The sequence below is a fragment of the Camelina sativa genome, chromosome 3 (assembly GCF_000633955.1).
Source record: "Camelina sativa cultivar DH55 chromosome 3, Cs, whole genome shotgun sequence".
NCBI lineage: Eukaryota > Viridiplantae > Streptophyta > Magnoliopsida > Brassicales > Brassicaceae > Camelina > Camelina sativa.
Genome location: NC_025687.1, coordinates 23,713,115 through 23,733,024, shown reverse-complemented (window position 1 = coordinate 23,733,024; position 19,910 = coordinate 23,713,115). Strand labels below are relative to the sequence as shown.

The 19,910-nt window shown below is 34.8% G+C and overlaps 1 protein-coding gene and 1 long non-coding RNA gene across 3 annotated transcripts; one reads left to right on the top strand and one right to left on the bottom strand.

The window, feature by feature from the left end:
* LOC109131406 lies at positions 3,233–3,819 on the top strand. Its single transcript, XR_002037045.1, has 3 exons — positions 3,233–3,378; positions 3,496–3,524; positions 3,636–3,819. It is a non-coding gene; the product is annotated as an uncharacterized LOC109131406 (long non-coding RNA).
* On the bottom strand, positions 14,190–16,820 carry LOC104777885 (cytochrome P450 71B28-like). Of its 2 annotated transcripts, XM_010502211.2 has the most exons (3): positions 16,626–16,817; positions 14,977–15,712; positions 14,191–14,868 (listed from the first exon to the last, which is right to left on the bottom strand). In XM_010502211.2, exons 1-3 carry the CDS (start codon positions 16,772–16,774, stop codon positions 14,281–14,283), a joined length of 1,473 nt encoding a protein of 490 aa, XP_010500513.1. In that variant the 5' UTR covers positions 16,775–16,817; the 3' UTR covers positions 14,191–14,280. The 2 variants fall into 2 exon arrangements, with proteins under 2 accessions (XP_019099450.1, XP_010500513.1); XM_019243905.1 differs by lacking the exon at positions 14,977–15,712 and having other exon boundaries at positions 14,190–14,868; positions 15,890–16,820.

The window sequence follows — 19,910 nt, the reverse complement described above, 5'->3', positions numbered from 1 at the left end:
TTTTTTTTTTTTTTTTTTTTCTTTTTTGAGCTTTTGTATGTTTCCGAGATACATTACCCAATTGTCGGCGTTGCTGAGTCCAGGTTGGTCTCTTCTTTTCTTTTTTTTTTCTTTTGTTATATATTCATATATTAGAATGAAAAAAAATTTGATTTTAACTCAGTGATTCCTTTTTTTTTTCTTTTTTTTCGCCAAGGGTTGCTATCCATAATCTTATTATTGAGAGAGAGTCAGTAAATCAGAGACACATGAAGCTACAGAACTGGAACGCAGCTGGGACTTGGAGTTGGGAGAATGTGGCTGATTTTATCTCCCATTGTGTAGAGGAAGCGGGTATTTTTTAACAACCACAAACCTTCAGAATCATCTGTGTTGAAGCGTTTAGCACACTTTCAATCATGAGACATGAGGTGCCAGCCGGTTGGATTAACATTAATGAAGAGGCCCCCCTTGAAGAAGAAATAACAGAATGTCCAGTTTTTTTGGACCGTTGGCCGATGGTGATTGCATTCAAGTCCCTTGTCGCCATGGTTTTCACACGGCATGCTTGTATCCTTCTCTTTGGGATACACCTGATCCCCGCTGTTGGAGCTGTCGTCGACCGTTATTTCTATGAACGTGAGAAGATACAACACAAGGGCAGCTCTTTTCTTGATTTGTTGTGTCTATCTATTCTTATTCTTCCCCTGCTGACACTGTTGCATGAATTTGCTTGTAGCTGTATTGTTGTGCTTGCATCATGACGAAGTACTGGAGTACTGTCTCTTAATCTCTTTCCAGTTGGACCGCTATTAGCGGTTAGTGGTTGTTCTCTGTTCTTCTATCTACCTAGTGTTGTTGTTAGCTAGCTTGGAATAGGTCTATCTACCTAATGTTGTTGTTAGCTTGTTAACCATGCCTTCCTCTGTAATCTTTTCTCTCTAATGTATTTTGTTAGTTTTAGTATTTGTATGATGTTCTTACTATCTCTCTAACTATTTATGTTCGTATAATGTATGATGTTCTCTCATTATTTTCAAGTCTTGATAATATAAACTATTTAATAATCTTAGATAATATTAATGTTCATAATTGAATCTAAATCTAATATAATAAAGTAGGGTTACACCCTTTAAGGAGCTTCCTCCACCCGACACGTGGCATCTTAAAAATTCTTCTTTCAAGAAAAAACTTACCCACATAATGGGCTGTATATCATGCATTTTTTAACGGGCTGCAAGTGGGTTAATGGCACAGAAATATTCTGAAACCCGTAACCGACTTTCTCTCTTCCCCTCTCCTCCATGTTTATCTGTTAATCTCTGTCAGATCGCTGTTGCCGATCTCCGCAATTCCTCTCTTTTCCTAATCAAAGGTCTTCATTTCCTATTTGAAAGTGCGATTTTAATATTCTCAAAATTTCAGGGTTGTGTGAGTGATCTTTCATTGGCGTCAAGTGATAAACGAAGAAGCCCAAATTAAACTTCACTTTCACCTCTCCGTAATTCCAAGTTTTGACCGGCAAAGTTATGTTTTAAAATCGATACTGGCCATACCCATTTAAATTTCGCCCGTAGAATTATGTGAAGGTTACTTCTTTTATTTGGTTGGAGAGTTAATCTTGTTTTTGGATTCTCTTTAAAAGGTCAGGTCATGATCGTGTAGTGTGATCCTTTTTAGTATGAATAATTGACAATTTGTTTCAGATTTGGGGGTCTTTTTAATTGTTCTAAAACAATCATTGACATAGAATCATTGGTCGTTTCAGCTTACTACATTGTGTCCTGTCAGAGAGATTTGTTAAGCTTAAACTGAAATGTCATCTATACTTTTGATCATGTATGTTTCGTATGTAGTTGACAAAGAAAGACCTAGACCCATTTATCGCTTCTTGTGTGTTCGCTAGGTTTCTAATGATCTTCTTCTCTTTTTCTCTCAGGTTTGTGAGAACCAAACTGCGTCTGGCTGGGAAGATTTTGGAATTACTTCTTCAACAGCTTTCTCATAATGTTGTCAATAGATCACTACAACAAGCAGCAATATGAACCGTGTAGGTTTCCTCTCAGGAGACATGCTTATATGTGTATGATTTCTTTTTAAAAATCTGTCTTCTTTAGCTTACTTTGGTATGCTTTTTTTTGTGTTGGAACCACCCTCAATGATTGTCAAATTTGATCAGCTACGTACTACCAGAGGAAGGTATGCTCTCATCTCATTCCATATAACAAAAACAAACTGAGGTTTGTCAGTGACTCTTTAGTGTTGATCTGTTATTTTCTCTTCTCTTCTTTTTCTTTAGCGAGGTTTCTTTGGAATGTTGGCTTTAGGAGTTTCAGGTTATGGCCCTGATGAAGTTATAAATTTTATTAAACTTGCAGGAGAGGTCCATTAGAATCTCAATGTATTTAGCGTCTCGGTTAATTTACTGGGTACTGCTTATTGTCGTTTCCTCCCATTTAACTGCAGGTTGCTTGGACTCGCTGGATAGAACTATTTCTTTACTGCAGGCCAGGTTGGTAAACTATTAAATTTGAAATGTCTTTAGGTTTTCCTCCCATAAAAACCAATTCTACCCTGATTTTATGCCTCTCCTTGATGGTTAAATGGCCTAACCATTGTATGTGACTCCCTAATTACCTTCCTAAGCTCTATCACATTACTATTTTCCTGCAATAAAAGGTAATTCAACCCTGATTGTATGTCTTTACTTAATGGTTAAATCGCCTAACCGCTGTGTTTTCCTAATTACTTTCCTGATTATTTGCCTTCCCTTAATTGTGCGATCTGTTACGATTCCACCATAACTTACTAATTACTACCCCGATTTAAAGCCTTACCTCTTTACATATATATTTGATTCCATCCCTCATGAAATTTAAAACCCAAACAACCCTTCCTCCGACCTAAAAAAACAAAAATGTCTTCCAAAGATCCTCCTTCAGATAGCCCTACTTTCTCCTATCTCAAGCTCGATGAAATTACCGAGTCCATAGACACACCAACCATCGTCATTAGTCTACTCCATTTCTGGGATGCCCGTGATTTGAAACGCAGCAATCTTCTTAGTGTCGAGTGTCTTATTCTGGATGAGGAGGTACAGCTTTTCTTCTTCCTGATTCCAAATTTGGAACATTTTAAAATCGTTATATTTATTTCTAAGAAACACTTACACTTAACAAAATGTAATCATACATGAGAGGAAACAAAGAAGAGAGATTTATTTTTTGAAGTTAAGGTACGACATCTTCTCTTGTCTTGTCTTTGTCTTCTAACTCGTGAGTATCTCGGTTGATGATTTTGCAGGAGGATTTTGGTGCCCGGTGAGGATCGGAGGACGTTGGTTGTTTTGTTTCCGTAGTTGGTGTCTCTTCTTCTGGTTTGACAGACGGCCAAGTACAGGTTTTAAAAATTCTAGAGTTCTTTTTTTTTCAGGGTTTCTCTTTTAAGTTGTTGTTTGATTCAGACTTGTAAAATTAACTAATATGGTTTTAATCTAATTTTGTATATGTTGTGCAGGTCGGGTTGAAGAATGAAGACTGACTAAGGTAAGTTAACTCTGTTCTCCTCTCTTTGTTCTTTTTTACTTGGATTTTTGAGATTTACCAAGTTATACTACTAACCCTGCTTCTAATGCTGTTTTCTCTTTCTCGTTTCAGCTGATTTGATGGTTGCTGCAGTAGCAGCACTTGGGATAAAAACAAAAACAGAGGTTTGTTACAGGTCATGACTCTTAGTGTTGTTCTGATGCTTTCTTCTCCTCTGCAGCTGTCCGTGACTACAGACTGTCTCTCCAACCTCAAAACTTGAATGGAGGAAGCATTGCATTTTCAGTGGTTTTTATCACATGTAATTTTAAGTTGTTTCATTTTATATGTGAATTTTATATAATGACTCTTTAGTTTGGATCTGATATTTTCTTCTCCTCTGCAGTTGCTGTCAGTGACTACAAACAGTCTAACTTGAATGATGAAAAGAGAAATACATCTGGAGTTATAGAATTGTGAGACAATGAGATCTGCCACCACTATTTTCCTCTCCTGCTTAGGTTTTCCATATTCACTTTCTCATATGGCCTGTTGGATTTTCTTTCTCGACAACTTTGTGGATATGACATTATTTCTTTCTCTATCTTATTATTTCAATTTTCTTAGAAATTTAACATTTGTAGATATATAATTCCTAAGAAAGTCTATGTGTAAGTATTTGACCATACATTTTTATTAAATTTAATAAATGAAGGTTTTTTGATATTACATATTTAAAAGTCTATGTGTAAGTACCATACATTTTTATTCAATTTAATAAATGAAGGTTTTTTCATATTACATATTTAAAAGTCTATGTGTAAGTATTTTATCTTGGAACATATAAAATCAACTACTTTTAATACAGAATTTGAAATAAAGAACTATATTTAAATATATATATATAACTAATATATTGATATAAGTCACGCAAGGCGTGGGATTTTTCCTAGTAATATAATAAATAATAGATTAGTTCTTTTGAGTTTGTTGGACAGTGGAAAGACTATTCGGTGAATTAAGAAAGCTATAAAACAATAGAGAGAAATATTTTAAATTTGTGTACAAATTTTGAAAAATACTTATTTAAATGAATATTTATGTAATATAAACTATTTAATAATCAATTTATTCAATCAATTACTTAACTCTTTGAAAAATATATAATTACATATTTTGTTATATTAATTTCAAACACACACAACACATGAGAGAGAGTGTCAAATACTAAAAACCTTAGCTAGAATAATATTTTCTAGAATGTATTATGTAGTTTTTAAAGTGAGAGTGAGAAAGAGTCACCTTACCTATCAGATTCGGACACATGTAAGTTTTTAGAATTTGTTAACAAATATTGTTTTGATATACCTAAAACCAAAGAGATAAACACAAGCCAGACCAATATAATTTAGAACAAAAGAAAATTACAAATAAACAGAACTTTTTGGTTAAAAAAATAAATATTCTCCGAATATCACAAAATGTTGGAGTCGTTTCCAAAAGTTAGAATTACATTTTTGAGAATCTTTAAATGGACCGATCAAATTTTAAAAATTTATAAATCAATGAAAACTCAGACTTTATAACCTAACTTTGAGAAATACAAACTCTCTTCTTCGTTTAGAAATTTTCAAGCTATGAGTGGAAACAATAATGTTCTACTCAAATTCTTATATATTATTTGACACTCTCTCTCAAATTCTCTAGTTCAGTTCCAGGAAAAAATCGAACGATGTATTTAAAATTCCATGAGTTTGGAACAAACCATGACTTATCTCTATGATCATCATCAAATTAATCAACACATCACTTTAGCAAGTAAGTTATATCAAAAAGAAAAAAAAAATTTGATCTCAAAATCAAAAATAAAATAACTCAAAAAAGAAAAAACAATTATATTCAATCTCAAAATCGGAACTAAAATAATTAATTATCTTCTCTCTATATAACGTTTTTCTTCTGTTGTTGTTGTAAATGTAGTATATATATAAATATATGAAGCTTGGACTACAGTTTCAAATATATTTTCTGGAGTTTATGCATCAAAGCAGTTAACGAAAACAAAAAAGCATTTACATGTCTTAATATAAATTTTTTGATTGTTCAAAGAATAGCGATTTTGGAAAAAGCAATAATATACAATGTATCAACAAAATATAACATTTGTTGGAATAAAAAGAAGACTGTGTTTTTCCTCCGGTTTTGGCAACCAACCTTAGAATTATTTTCTAATTTAATGTTTGGTTGACAAAAAAAAAAAGATTGTGTAATATATATGTGACAAAGTCTCACATTGGAAGAAACAAACTTTTCTTTCTTGTATAAATAAGTTAAGCTTTCTGTGTTGGTACGTCGAGCTTAGCAACGTTGGCTTGTGATCCGAGTGGAGACAATAAAGTTGATGGAACATTGGGTCAATCTCATTGAGCAGGGTTCTGTGGACCGAGCGAAGGCTTGGGTTTGATCTCTTATTATAGTGAGGATTACAGTCCGCTGCAACCAAATCACATTACAGTCCGGTGCAACCAAATCACATTAAGATTATAATTTAAAATTCTATAATTATATTTTGATTGTTAATTTTACGATTTAACCCGCGGTATACTATATGATAACTTGTTTTTTACATAATCATAATTTAATTAAATATGTCTAGTATTTTAATATTGATAGAGTATGTAATATTAGAATGTGTAGGTTAAGGCCCATTATGAAACCAAACTGTTTTTTCCAGGTGTCTTATATAACTAACAAAAAAATTACTTTAGATATAATATAAAATTATAATTTTTTTAGTTTTATATAATAACTAGATAAGGGCCCACATATCATGCAGGTTTTAAAATTGTTGAAGAAAATAAATCTTAAACCCTAAACAATTTTTTAAAAATATAAAAAGAAATTTTATTTCCAGAAGTAAATATATAAATAATTTTAGTTAGAGGAAAAAATCATATTTATATTTACCTTCATACACTTATTTATATTTTTATATTTTAAATATATTATAATAATTATTACAATAATCTATAGCTAAATTATATCCCACCAAAACTTTTGCCAAATACTCATCATTACAAATATTATTAATGTCAAATTTCAAAAACATTTCACAACTTATTACAAAATATTTTACATGCAAAGAATTCATCAAAGCAACATATAATTAATAACCACGTTCAATTTTACTGTATGTTTTACTGTTAAAAATATGCTCTTACACCCAAAATTATTTTTATTTTTTTACTTCTTTTTTTTTCAACTAAACATTAATAAATTAAAAGAGAACTCCAGGATTGGTTGCGCAAGCCGGAGGAAAAGAGTTTACAAAAGTAGATTCATAAATTAAACTTCTTGAAGACCGAGCCAGACAATCCGCTCTTACATTGACGTCTCGTGGGATCCTGTCTAGAGTGAAGGAGGGGTAAGAAATTCAGAGTGATGCAAAATCCTCCAGCAAATTCGAGAAAGCGGGCCAATCATCCGGCGTCTGCACCATCGCAACTAACTCAGCACAGTCCGTCTCAAAAGCCTGACAAACAACTCCAGCCGCCAGTAAAGAATCCATAGCCCAGATCAGTGCTTGTAATTCCGCATGTAAGGGGGTAAGGCCTCTCCGGTGGCTCCGTGCTCCCAATAGGAGCGTTGAATCTTCTCCACTGCAGCACCACCAGCCCAGACCCTGAAAAGGATCTGTACTTTTCCATGAACCATCAATCTGACAACGGGGAAAGAAACCCATGTCCTCCAATAAAGGCAGTGAATCCAGATAACGCACTGAGTATGATTTGGCCTCCTCCCACAATAATTTATCATTAGCCGCTTGATTCAAAATTTCAGTTGGCTCTACCTCGATACCTTGGAAAACCTTTTTGTTCCTATATTTCCAAATTTACCATACAATCCAGGGGAGACGAAGGGCTATATCTGAAACCCTAGATCGGGAAGACGCCCGCCAGAATATGAAGTCTAGATTTGCATAGATCGAGGCATATGGAAAACCTCCCAGATCTAGCACCACTGGGGACAATTCCCAAATGCATCGTGACCGAGGGCATTCAAAGAGCGCATGGTTTATAGTCTCTACTACCGAGTCACACCGCTTACACAAAGCCTCACACCGGACACCTCGATACGCAAGTCGTTCTAACACGGGGAGAGTACCTGACCCAATCTGCCAGAAGAAGTGTTGAATCCTCGAGGGTATATCTAACTTCCACGACTGAGCCCGCAAGGGCACACATGTCGGCCCATGCTCAACATCCGCAATTAGTTCTCGGGCCAACCGATAACCTAATTTGACCGTATACTTCCCTGACTTAGTAAAATGCCATAATAATTTATCCGGTTGAGAAGTTTTACTGACCGGCATACTCCGAATAAGAGAGATATCCACTGGATCAAAAAAACTCCTCAAGTATAGGCAAATGCCTATCTTTCGTAACTGGATTAATTAAATGATTAACCATCAAACTCGGCAACCACAAACTCTCCCTACCATTCGCTGGTCTTGGACGAATATCTGGTAACCATGGATCACGCCAAACCGAAATGGAACAACCGGAACCTACCGCACATCTCGTTCCCTGTTCCACCAACCCCTTGGTGGAATAAATACTCATCCATGCAAAGGAAGGATTATTTGGTTTTTTTTGCCCTAAGAGGATGTTTGTTCCTGAAATATCGTCCTTTCATCACCCGGGCCATTAAGGATATCAGATTATGATTTAAGCGCCAAAACTGTTTGGCCAGCATGGCATCATTGAATTGTTCCAAAGCTCGGAAACCTAATCCTCCTTCACATTTATCTTTACACAATCTATCCCAAGCAACCCAATGCATACCTCAAGCCCTATCATTAGACTTCCACCAGAAGGTAGCTATAGCACTCGTTAGTTTAGACGTCAAATCTTGTGGTAGTTTGTAACATGACATAACATGTGTGGGAAGAGCCAAAGCCACCGATTTAATCATAATTTCCTTACCACCCTTAGATAAATACTTAGCGGACCAACCATTTACTCGATCGTCCAATCGATCCTTAACATAACTAAAAACCTTAGTTTTCGAGCCTTGCAAGTTTTCAGGAATACCCAAGTAAGATCCCATACTGCATTCCTTAGAAACACCAATAACTGATTAACTGGGATCGTATATCAGCAGGAACCTTTTTGCCAAACATAATAGAGGATTTTGCCAGATTAACCTCCTGTCTTGAGGCTCTACCATAACTGCCAATTATATCCATTACCGTCCTGTATTCATTTGCCTTTGCCTTACAAAAAAACAGGCTATCATCTGCGTACAACAAATACGAAACCGTAGGACTATCACGGGCAATAGTAATACCCGTTAATTTCTTTTCCCGTTCAGCCTTTTTAATATTTGCTATCAAAACTTTTGTGCAAAGTATAAATAAATATGGTGAGAGAGGATCCCCCTGACGTAATCCCCTCTGTGGTCTAATAAAGCCTCGGGGCTGGCCATTCAGAAGAACTTGATACGACACTGACGAAACACACCACATAATCCACGAGATCCATTTCCTGTAAAATCCTAATTGTACCAAAACCGCCTCCAAAAAATCTCATTCAACCCGATCATAAGCCTTACTCATGTCTGTTTTAAAAGCCAAAAACTCAGAATTACACCGACGATTAGTATTTAACCCATGTAACATCTCCTGAGCCACAAGAATATTATCTGTAATTAAACGACCAGAAACAAAGGCTGATTGTGTTTCCGAAACCAAAAGAGGCAATAGACGCTTCAGGCGAAAACATAATACATTTGAAATTATTTTGTAGCTCACATTGCATAGGCTAATTGGCCTAAAATCCGCCATCCGCTGCGGACGTTCAACCTTAGGAATGAGGCAAATATTAGTCTCATTTAAAAGTGGATCAAAACTACCAGTTTGAAAGAACTCTTTAACCAAAACCACTAAATCCCCTTTAAGAGAGGGCCATAACCTTTGAAAAAACAGGGCTGTCATCCCATCAGGGCCTGGAGTTTTCTCTGGATGCATAGAAAACAAAGCCTTTCGGACTTCCCCTTCCGAGATATCCCCAATTAAAGCTCTATTCATACTATCCGTAATAATTGGGTTAACTGCTTGTAGCATTTCTGAAATACCCCCACCAACTGATTTCTTAAACAGGTCCTCAAAATATGTTGTAGCAATATGCTCCATACCCGAAGGTAATTCATCCCAAACGTTATCAGCATCAAATAAACCAACAATTCTATTACGCACCCGACGTTGTTTGGTAGATGCATGAAAATAGGTGGTGTTTTTATCCCCAACCCTTAACCAAAACTTTCTGCTCTTTTGTTGCCAATAAATCTCCTCAACGCGATATGCCTCTTTCAATTTCCTCTCAATTTCCCGAATTTCCTCCTGAAAAATTGAATCATCCATATTCGCATCTTGTAGTGCCGTCTTCAAAGATGAAATGATCGATGGGCCAGTGCTGACATTTTTTTTCCTCTACCAAGAAATCGAGTTCCTACAATTCCTTATTTTGTCAACAAAACCCGGAATCCGAAAATTCCTTGTCCGATTCCACCCTGATTTAACCGCACCAACTAAACCCTCCTTCCCCAGCCAACGCTTATCAAACCGGAACTGCCTCTGCCGTCTCCGGACCATCGTCAAACAGGTAGCTAAAATTGGACAATGATCTGAACCGATCATCTCCAAATAATCAACTTTCGAATTTGGAAAGAATCCGTGCCAGTCTTCGTTACCCAAAGCCCGAATTTATCGGCACCGAACCACCTAATTATTACAACGATTCCCTCGCCAAGATAATTGTTCCCCATAACAAGGAAATTCTAGCATCCCACAATGTCGACGCATTGAGATAAATGGCTGAAATGAAGATATTGGGCGCAAGGCACCCCCTGCTTCTCATGATTTCCAACTAATTCATTAAAATCTCCAATTAAAAACCAGGGATCAATGCGAAATGATCCAATATTTGTTAATTTATCCCAAACCTTGTCACGGTGTTGGGAGACCGGATCCCCATAAACAAAAGACATAAATACTTTTTGTTGCCCAATGTAAGCTTGTGTATCAATAATACGATCATTATCAAAAAGGATTGAAAGATTTAAATCATCCTTAAAAAACAACGTCAAACCACCACTAGCCCCGCGGGGTTCAACAGTAAACAATTTATTATAACCAAACTTATTTTGAAATTTTTGTAAATAAGAAAAACAATTCTTTGTCTTTGATAGAAATAAAATGTCTGGTTTATGCTTTCTCCACAAATCACCCAGATAATTCTCTGTCAGATCAACCCCAATGCCCTGACAGTTCCAACTTAGAACCTTCACGTTTGAGCCGGTGGTTTTTGGGAGAGCCACCATCCCTTTCTTGACTTGACGACCACCTTCCAGATAATTCTCTGTCAGATCAACCCCACTTCACCAAAGAAACCATCCACCCAAAATTATTTTATTGTTAAAGTATGCTCTTTATCACCACCTATAAAATGTCTTTAAAACAATTTAAACAAATTTTATGTTGCTTTACTTTCATTTTGGCATAATTATAGTTCTTATAATTACTAAAATTGTTTTGTGACATAATTTTTTTAACCATGCATTTTTTTACTCCAAAGATATTTTGAATGAACAACTGGTGAAAATTATCTACTCGAGTACAATGATTTTATTACCAATCCAATAAAAAAATTTTATTGAGAAATTGAAAGAAAGTTCATATAACATAATATAAAAAAATTGAAAATTATAATCATGATGGTATATATAAGTCTTAGATAATTCAGATATACAAAATAAAAACTTTATAAACAATCCAAAACATGACATATGTCATAATCACGTTAAAGGATTGATGACCTGTTTACTCCGCATAAGTATCGCATTGTACCAAAACTACTTAGAACTATGACCTCGTCTCAAATATTCTCGAATCGTAAGTTCTCAACTTATTTCTTCCTGAATCAAAAGTTCTCATATATTTCTCTATATATCTGGGTTTAGACGGTTTATGAATCAACTCCGATAAAATAACCCCATAAATCCGTTTAAAACAAATTTTAAAACGGTTAACCGTTTTAACTTTCCAAATTTCAAAATCGCTTCTCAATTACTCGATCAAGTAGCTTTGATTTCAGTACCGGAATCATTGACATTATCCAGAAGAGAAAACTCTAGATTTTGACCAGAAACATATGTAACATCCGTGAACCAAAATCCCGGTTTGGGATGTGCATCGGTCGATGCTGGAGGAGCATCGGTCGATGCAGGTTCAGCTTCTGTGTTTTTACTTAAGTTAAACGCTGCGTTTTTGGCAAAAGGAAAAGGAAAACCCTTAAATCGTTTCTTTTGTCTCATTAGACGACTTTGGCCGCTTTTGAGACAAACGAAAGAGAGAGAGAAGAGTTCTTGGTGTTCTTGAGTGTTTTTGGTGATTTCTTGGAGTTGGAAACTGTATCTGTAGAGATCTGTAGCTGGGATCGTCGTAGGAGCTTCTTAAAAGCGTTTTCTTCCTGTGTTTGGGTCAGATTTCTTCTATGGCAAAGGTAAGTGCATGACCATGGCTTATCTAAGCTGGAGATTCCTCTGATCTGTTTGTGTATGTGTTGTTAGGCTTGTTAGAGTGTTATTTGAGGTGTCAGGAAGCTTTCTTATGGCTTGGGATTAAGTCTTGTGGTTGCAGGAACGAAGATCCGGCGAGAAGCTTCGGGGAAAACGATGCTCGGCATGTGCATCGGTCGATGCTAGTGCGAGGACGGCGCGAATTGACCTATGAGCATCGGTCGATGCCAAGTGGAGGCGTTGGTCGATGCGATTAGGGTTTCCGCGTGATGTCGAGCATATGTCGGTCGATGCAAGTGGAAGCATCGGTCGATGCAAGTGAACCTTGTGTCGACCGATGCATACCATGTGTCGGTCAATGTTGTTCCCGGTTGGTGTCGGTCGATGCAAGCTTTGTGTCGGTCGATGCAGAGTCTGGTTTGATTATTGGTTGTTGTTTGATGGTTAGAGTATCTCTATTGCTTGTGTGTATAGCCTAGTAGATGGGAGGATTGCCTTACTGAGTGTTTATAAAATACTCATGCATTGCAATTTGCGTTTGTGATGCAGGTAAAGACAAAGTGTGATCGTAGAATCAAGGCAATGAAGAGGAGGATGTTCTAAAGACTCGATTGGATGTTGTCTGGCATTGCTAGGTTGCTAGAGTTGGGTCATTAGAAACATTGCTAGGTTGCTGGTTTTCATGTTTTCTGATGATTGGTTATTGGATTATTGTCATATTATCTATTGGATTTTTATTGGTATTGGTTATTCCGTTGTTGGTTATGATTGTGGTTAGGTGGCTAGTGGGTATGGGACCACTAGTTGTAGTTATTATTATTATTATTTATTATTTAAAAAAAACGGGTCAGGTCGTTTCAACATCAATCATCGACTAATCTTCGAAACTTATAACGCTACTAACTGTAGATTCACTTTTGGAACCCCCATCAGTGTCTCCATCCTCGATTAATTTAGCGGGTTTTATATAATTTGATTACATTTCATTGCATATGATAGCTTCCATTGAAGAACCTGCACGAATCAAAGACCCACAATAGATCCGCAAAATTATATCAGCAAAAATGAAAGATCTAGGCTATCGATATAAATATGTAAATTTATGTAGATAACTAGGCTATCGATATAAATATGTAAATTTATGTAGATATCTAGGCTATTGATATAAATATGTAAATTTATGTAGATATAATCATTTATTTTCTTAATTAGCTGCCCTATTACGTTTCAAAAATAATAATTCTTTTGACATGACTTATGTTATTTCTTTTAGATTTATAATTCCCTATTTATTGATTAATAATAATATACATGTTTAATGAATTATTTTTTTGTTTATACATGTCAAAATCTAATTGAGAAAACACGTACAATATAATTAGCATACAATGAAAAATATATTAGTTTTGTTAATTTTAGGAAATTTCTTTTTAGATATAAACATATAAATTTTATATATATTTAATGTTATTATCTTAATTAACTGTTTTGAAAAATAATAATTTTTTACACATGTCAACATCTTATCAGTATACTTGACACGTATCATGATCCTGTTAATGGCTAATTTCGGAAACCCAATTTTATATAATAAGATATTGAGATATATGTTATTCTATTTGTTTTAAGTATATAAAAATTATAATTTTCATTTGGAATTTGCTTTACGTAAATAAAAATTATAATTTCATTTGGAATTCTATTTGCTTTAAGTAAAGAAAAATTATAAAAAATTAATAAATTTGAAATCGATTATGTAAAATATTAGATTGTTTCATTTTTTTAAGAAAAAATTGAGATATTTTAATTTTTAAGGAAGACAAAAAAGGTATTCTAGAGATATTTTAGTAATATATTGTTAAATGTAAAGATTTTGTAAGTATAAACCGAAATTGGTTTTAGAAATAGAAATCAATTTAGTAGAGATATTTTTGGAAAATAATTGATTTTTTCGATTTTTGTATATTATGAAAATAATCGATTCTGATTTTCATATTTTACTTATTATTTTTTTATGCATTTTTTTAGAGATTAATTATGTAAATAAGTTTTTAAATAAGCTAAACTTTAAAGGTAGAATACAAAATGTACTTTAAAAATATATATATAGATATATTCAGTGGAGAAGAACAAAGTGACCATTATTTTATTATCATTGAATCTCTAGTGTACATATATATATATATTTATATATATATATTCAGTGGTGAAGAACTTGAACGAAGTTGAGAACATCTTCATTTCCGGTGACGATCTTGTTGGCTTCATCCATCTCCCGCAATCCCCAATCGAAGAAGTAAAGCAAATTCAACAATGCCAACTCAACAAGCATGATTCCCATTGTCATCCCGGGACATATTCTCCTACCAGATCCAAACGGTATGAGCTCAAAGTTTAGTCCTTTATAATCTATAGAACTGTCAAGAAATCTGTCAGGGTTAAACTCATCTGGGTTCTCCCATAGTTTTGGATCACGAGCAATCGCATAAGCATTGATAATGATCTGTGTTTTCGCAGGAATGTCGTAGCCTTGGATCTTGACATGAGACAATGTCTCTCTTGGAAGCAAGAGTGGAGCTGATGGATGTAACCTGAATACCTCCCTGACCATGAGCTTAAAGTAGTGGAGTTGGTTTAGATCTTCTTCTGTGATTCTCTCCTTCTTGTCCCCAAGTGTTGTCCGAATCTCGTCTTGCACTTTTTTCATCACTTTCGGGTTTCTGATCAGCTCGGTCATTGCCCATACCGCTGTGGCAGCGCTTGCGCCTACTCCCGCTAGAAATATGTCCTGTGACATAAAACCAAAAACACTAATGGTATGGTTGCAAGATCTTTAACCACTTCGGAATAGATATACAACTTGAAGAAAATACTATTATATTTTAGGTTTACGTACCGAGATCATCCCTTTGAGATGATCAGTGGTGAACTTGAAAGCATCTCCATCTTTCTCTTGCTTCTTCATCATATCGATCATCACGTCAATAATATATGACCTCTCTCTTCCAGGCTTGAGATGATGATCGAGAATATTCTGAAAGAAAGTGTCTAGTTCCGAAAAAAGATTGTTCAACCTCTTGTTCTGACCGGAGATCCGGTCGATGAGCCTACCGATTCTTCCGGGAAAGAAATCAGAGAACAGAGAATCTCCTATGACCTCATCAGACTTGTGCACAAGATCAACGATCCTATCTTCATCAACGAAGTCACACTCATAGAGATTGATCCCGAACCCGATCCTACACACTATATTCCCGATCAAAGTGAAAAGGGTTTTCTCAAGATTCACCGGAGATCGTCTCGTAGCAAACTCAGAGAGTTTCTTGACACACAAGTCGTTCTCTTCCTCTCTGATAGACCTAAAAGATTGAAGTTTTTTCAAGCTGAAGAGTTCGACCACCGAGAGCTTCCGCATCACTCTCCACTCTTCACCGTAAGGTGCGAATCCGACGTCTTTAAAGTTGTAAAAAGCTGCTCTGGTCCCGGCCGTCTCTGGTCGACTACAACACTCAAGATCGTGGATTTTTAGAACTTCCTCTGCTGCTTCTTTCGAAGAGATCACCACCACGGGGACGAATCCGTATTGGAGAAGCACCACTGGTCCGTATTTGTCGGAGAGGTTCCGACGATGCCTGGGATGTAANGGTCATTGCCCATACCGCTGTGGCAGCGCTTGCGCCTACTCCCGCTAGAAATATGTCCTGTGACATAAAACCAAAAACACTAATGGTATGGTTGCAAGATCTTTAACCACTTCGGAATAGATATACAACTTGAAGAAAATACTATTATATTTTAGGTTTACGTACCGAGATCATCCCTTTGAGATGATCAGTGGTGAACTTGAAAGCATCTCCATCTTTCTCTTGCTTCTTCATCATATCGATCATCACGTCAATAATATATGACCTCTCTCTTCCAGGCTTGAGATGATGATCGAGAATATTCTGAAAGAAAGTGTCTAGTTCCGAAAAAAGATTGTTCAACCTCTTGTTCTGACCGGAGATCCGGTCGATGAGCCTACCGATTCTTCCGGGAAAGAAATCAGAGAACAGAGAATCTCCTATGACCTCATCAGACTTGTGCACAAGATCAACGATCCTATCTTCATCAACGAAGTCACACTCATAGAGATTGATCCCGAACCCGATCCTACACACTATATTCCCGATCAAAGTGAAAAGGGTTTTCTCAAGATTCACCGGAGATCGTCTCGTAGCAAACTCAGAGAGTTTCTTGACACACAAGTCGTTCTCTTCCTCTCTGATAGACCTAAAAGATTGAAGTTTTTTCAAGCTGAAGAGTTCGACCACCGAGAGCTTCCGCATCACTCTCCACTCTTCACCGTAAGGTGCGAATCCGACGTCTTTAAAGTTGTAAAAAGCTGCTCTGGTCCCGGCCGTCTCTGGTCGACTACAACACTCAAGATCGTGGATTTTTAGAACTTCCTCTGCTGCTTCTTTCGAAGAGATCACCACCACGGGGACGAATCCGTATTGGAGAAGCACCACTGGTCCGTATTTGTCGGAGAGGTTCCGACGATGCCTGGGATGTAATTCCCGGCGTTGGTGTAAGTTTCCGATGATCGGAAGCGTCTTTGGACCAGGAGGAAGCTTCCATTTCGAAGATTTGAATATGTTCAAGAAGATTAAGATAAGGGGTAAGAGGCAGAGGAAACAGAGGAAGAGAGACATTTTTTCTCGGCCTTCTTCTTTCTAGAGGTTTAATAGTCTCCTTTTATGTATTCCTTTGAAAGGGAAAATTATTATTCAACTCATAACTCATAAGTCACTTTTGTCGGCTGTAGACTTGTAGTGTCACTGTCGATAATAATACACGAAGACAAAAGCAAATTATAACCAAAACTCTTTTGTACTTCTTTTAGTAGACTTGTAGTGTCACTGTTCGATTGATTAAATTAAAGATTGAATTCTTGACTCTATACAAACCAAAAAAGTCCACCCGGGCTTCGGAAATATAAATCATTTGCCTAAACTATACAAATTGTATGAACTTAAAAAAAAAAAAAACAGTTATGAACAACTTTCATGATCACAAAAATGATCAAATATTACGTTTGGACTTTTGGAAAATTATATCCTACTATATTAATTAGAGAGTACAAATATAAAACTATGTAAGAAATTATTTATAATTGCCATTAAAAAAACTTAATTAAAATTAATAAATTAATTAAAAAATAAAAAACGTAAACATATCAAATATAAAAAATCTAGAAAACTAAAAAAAATCTATTCAAATCAAACTAATTTGTAATTAAAAAAAATAAAAAATTAATTTATACTTGAAATTTTTTTTTTCTCTCTAATAAAATAAAAAAAAATTTATCTATTAAATCAAAACTAATTTTTACTTGGAAAATTAATTTCTCTCTGTAATAAATTATAGACGAAAATTACTATATATTTTTTTAAAAAAATATAAACCAATTCACAATTTCAAAAACTAAGATTTTATATCCAAGTAGACAATAAATTATTTTTAATAACTAGAAGATTTTGTTAAGATTTCAAATTTTGATTCTCCTATCATCTTTCTTTTATTTTATTTATAAATTGTTCAAAAATTTTATATAATACTTATGATTAATAAAAATAATCAGTCAGAAGTGGTAAGACCATCTTCATCAGTCATTCTCTGGAAGTGTTTTTTAAATATAAAAATAATAAAATTTGTATAAATCTGTGTCTATCCAAAGATATTTTTGTCTATCCAGATTCCAGAACTTCGGGTCGAAGAGGACATACTATAGAATATAGATGATGCGTAAGATAATCAAAGATTTGTATATTAATAAGAATTTTGTGTTGCGACTTTTTATATACACTAGGTATATTTTAATATAGGTACATGGTTGTATATTACTATGCATCAGTTCATTGTGGTCTAGTGGTCTACGATTGAGAGTTGATGAATGAGTTTATTAAGAGGAATGCCATGTATAGTGATTTTGTTTTTCCAGAATGCCACATTCACAAAACCTTTTCTCCAATGTCATATGTGTTTGGTAGATTGACTAAACTAACCTTTTTATTTTCTTTCTTCTATTTATATTTTTCTTTCATTTGTTTTTTTTCTATCTCATTTTCTCTCTCCATAATTTATTAATAAAAATTATGTTTTCTAAACAAAAAAAAAAATGTTCTATCTTCTCTTGTTCGTCCTAGCTGTCAAAGCATCATCTTCTTCAATTGGCAGATTCCGATGGTTTTAGTGGGATATGTGGTGCTCACATTTATATATATTTCATGGTGAGTCTGGTTTTTTTCTTCGCTCTGGTCTTATAGGTTGAATTTTTCTGATTATGTTTTATGACGGGCAAATCTAGATTTGTCGGCTCTGTTCTTGTTCGATTTGTCTTGTTGTTGTGTTATTGATGTTTTGTAGGTGGACCACAAGAGTTTCGTTTTGGTTTACAGAATAGCTAATGATGGTGCTTGTTAGGCGAGAGACGAGTATTTATCCAGCGTTTGTAGACAACTTTATGTTTATTTTTGTGGACAACCTAATTTTCATTTTGTGGACAACTTAATCTTCATTTTTGTGGACAACTTTGAAGTCATGTGGACAACTTATCAAATTTTTAAAGTTGTCCACTACATTTATACATGAATAAGAAAGGTTGTCTATGATCAATATGGTTCATGTGAATGAAATGTGATCAATTTGTGTGGATAAAGGACAAAGTGTTATAATTTGAAACATATCCACAACGTATTTACATTTTTGTTTATGATAGACAATATCATTATAATATATGGACAACTTCTAAATCAAAATTTCACGTGGACTTTTTTTAATTACATGAAAACACATCATGTCCACTACTTCTAAAAGTTAAGAATATTTTAATAACTAGTGGACAATTATCGTTAAAATATGAATAACTGAAATGTTGTCCACGAACACAATTAATGCCTATATAATTATTGTACATCACATTATCTCTCTCCAAAATTAATTCAGATTCTCGCCATTATTTTTTTAGGGCAAAATAGTCAACTCAAGTGACCACTTTAATAAGCTTGTGGCATTTCTAATAAAGTTTTACAATTGTGGCATTGTAGAAAACTTTTTTTACAAATATGGCATTCTTGGCAAAATTCCCTTGATGAATTGCTCTAAGCATGACCAAAGAAATTTAGTTAAATTGTACTTGACTAAATAAAATATTATGTACGTCGTACCTATTTTCCTAATTTTTTTATCCGCTTCGTCCTATATTTCAAATTGATGATCCTCAGTAGGTTGATATGTTGTGAAGTCATTGCGGATGAAAACCAAAATGTAGTCGTTGGTTGTGTCAATACAATATATTCTTCAATATAAGCAATGTATGGGATCAGTGTTACTGAAAGGCAATGTGTGACATCTTTATCTTCTCCACTCCTGAATAGACGAATGTGCATTGACGATATTGACTCAGATTAAGCTGAAATGTCTAGGAATACTTATGTAATTACTAGAATTATTGTGATGGCATCTACTTATGTCTAGATATATATATTGGAATATCATAAGAGTAGATTTTGTATTTATTTCAGAATCATGTTGGGCATTACTTTGTTTATCTAATTATTTGATTAAAGCATGGGAAAATTGAACTCTCCATGAATATTACTGATCTAAGGATTCCTTGTTCAAGTTCCTTGTAAAAGACTGATTTAGAGACTTAACTGTACCCGTGTGCCTTTTATTCGCTTGTCTAGGATCAATATCATGCTCCACCAGACTTCAAACGGTAGTTGTCTACCAATAATCACAAGTTTGATGGTACAATTATATATATATATATATATATATATATAT

Excerpts from the sequence above, each read along its gene's own strand:
- LOC104777885 (XM_019243905.1), bottom strand. The coding sequence starts at position 16,774 with ATGTCTCTCTTCCTCTGTTTCCTCTGCCTCTTACCCCTTATCTTAATC. Across the intron at positions 14,869-15,889 it reads ATCTCAAAGGGATGATCTCG|GACATATTTCTAGCGGGAGT; the intron begins GTACGTAAACCT and ends TTTATGTCACAG.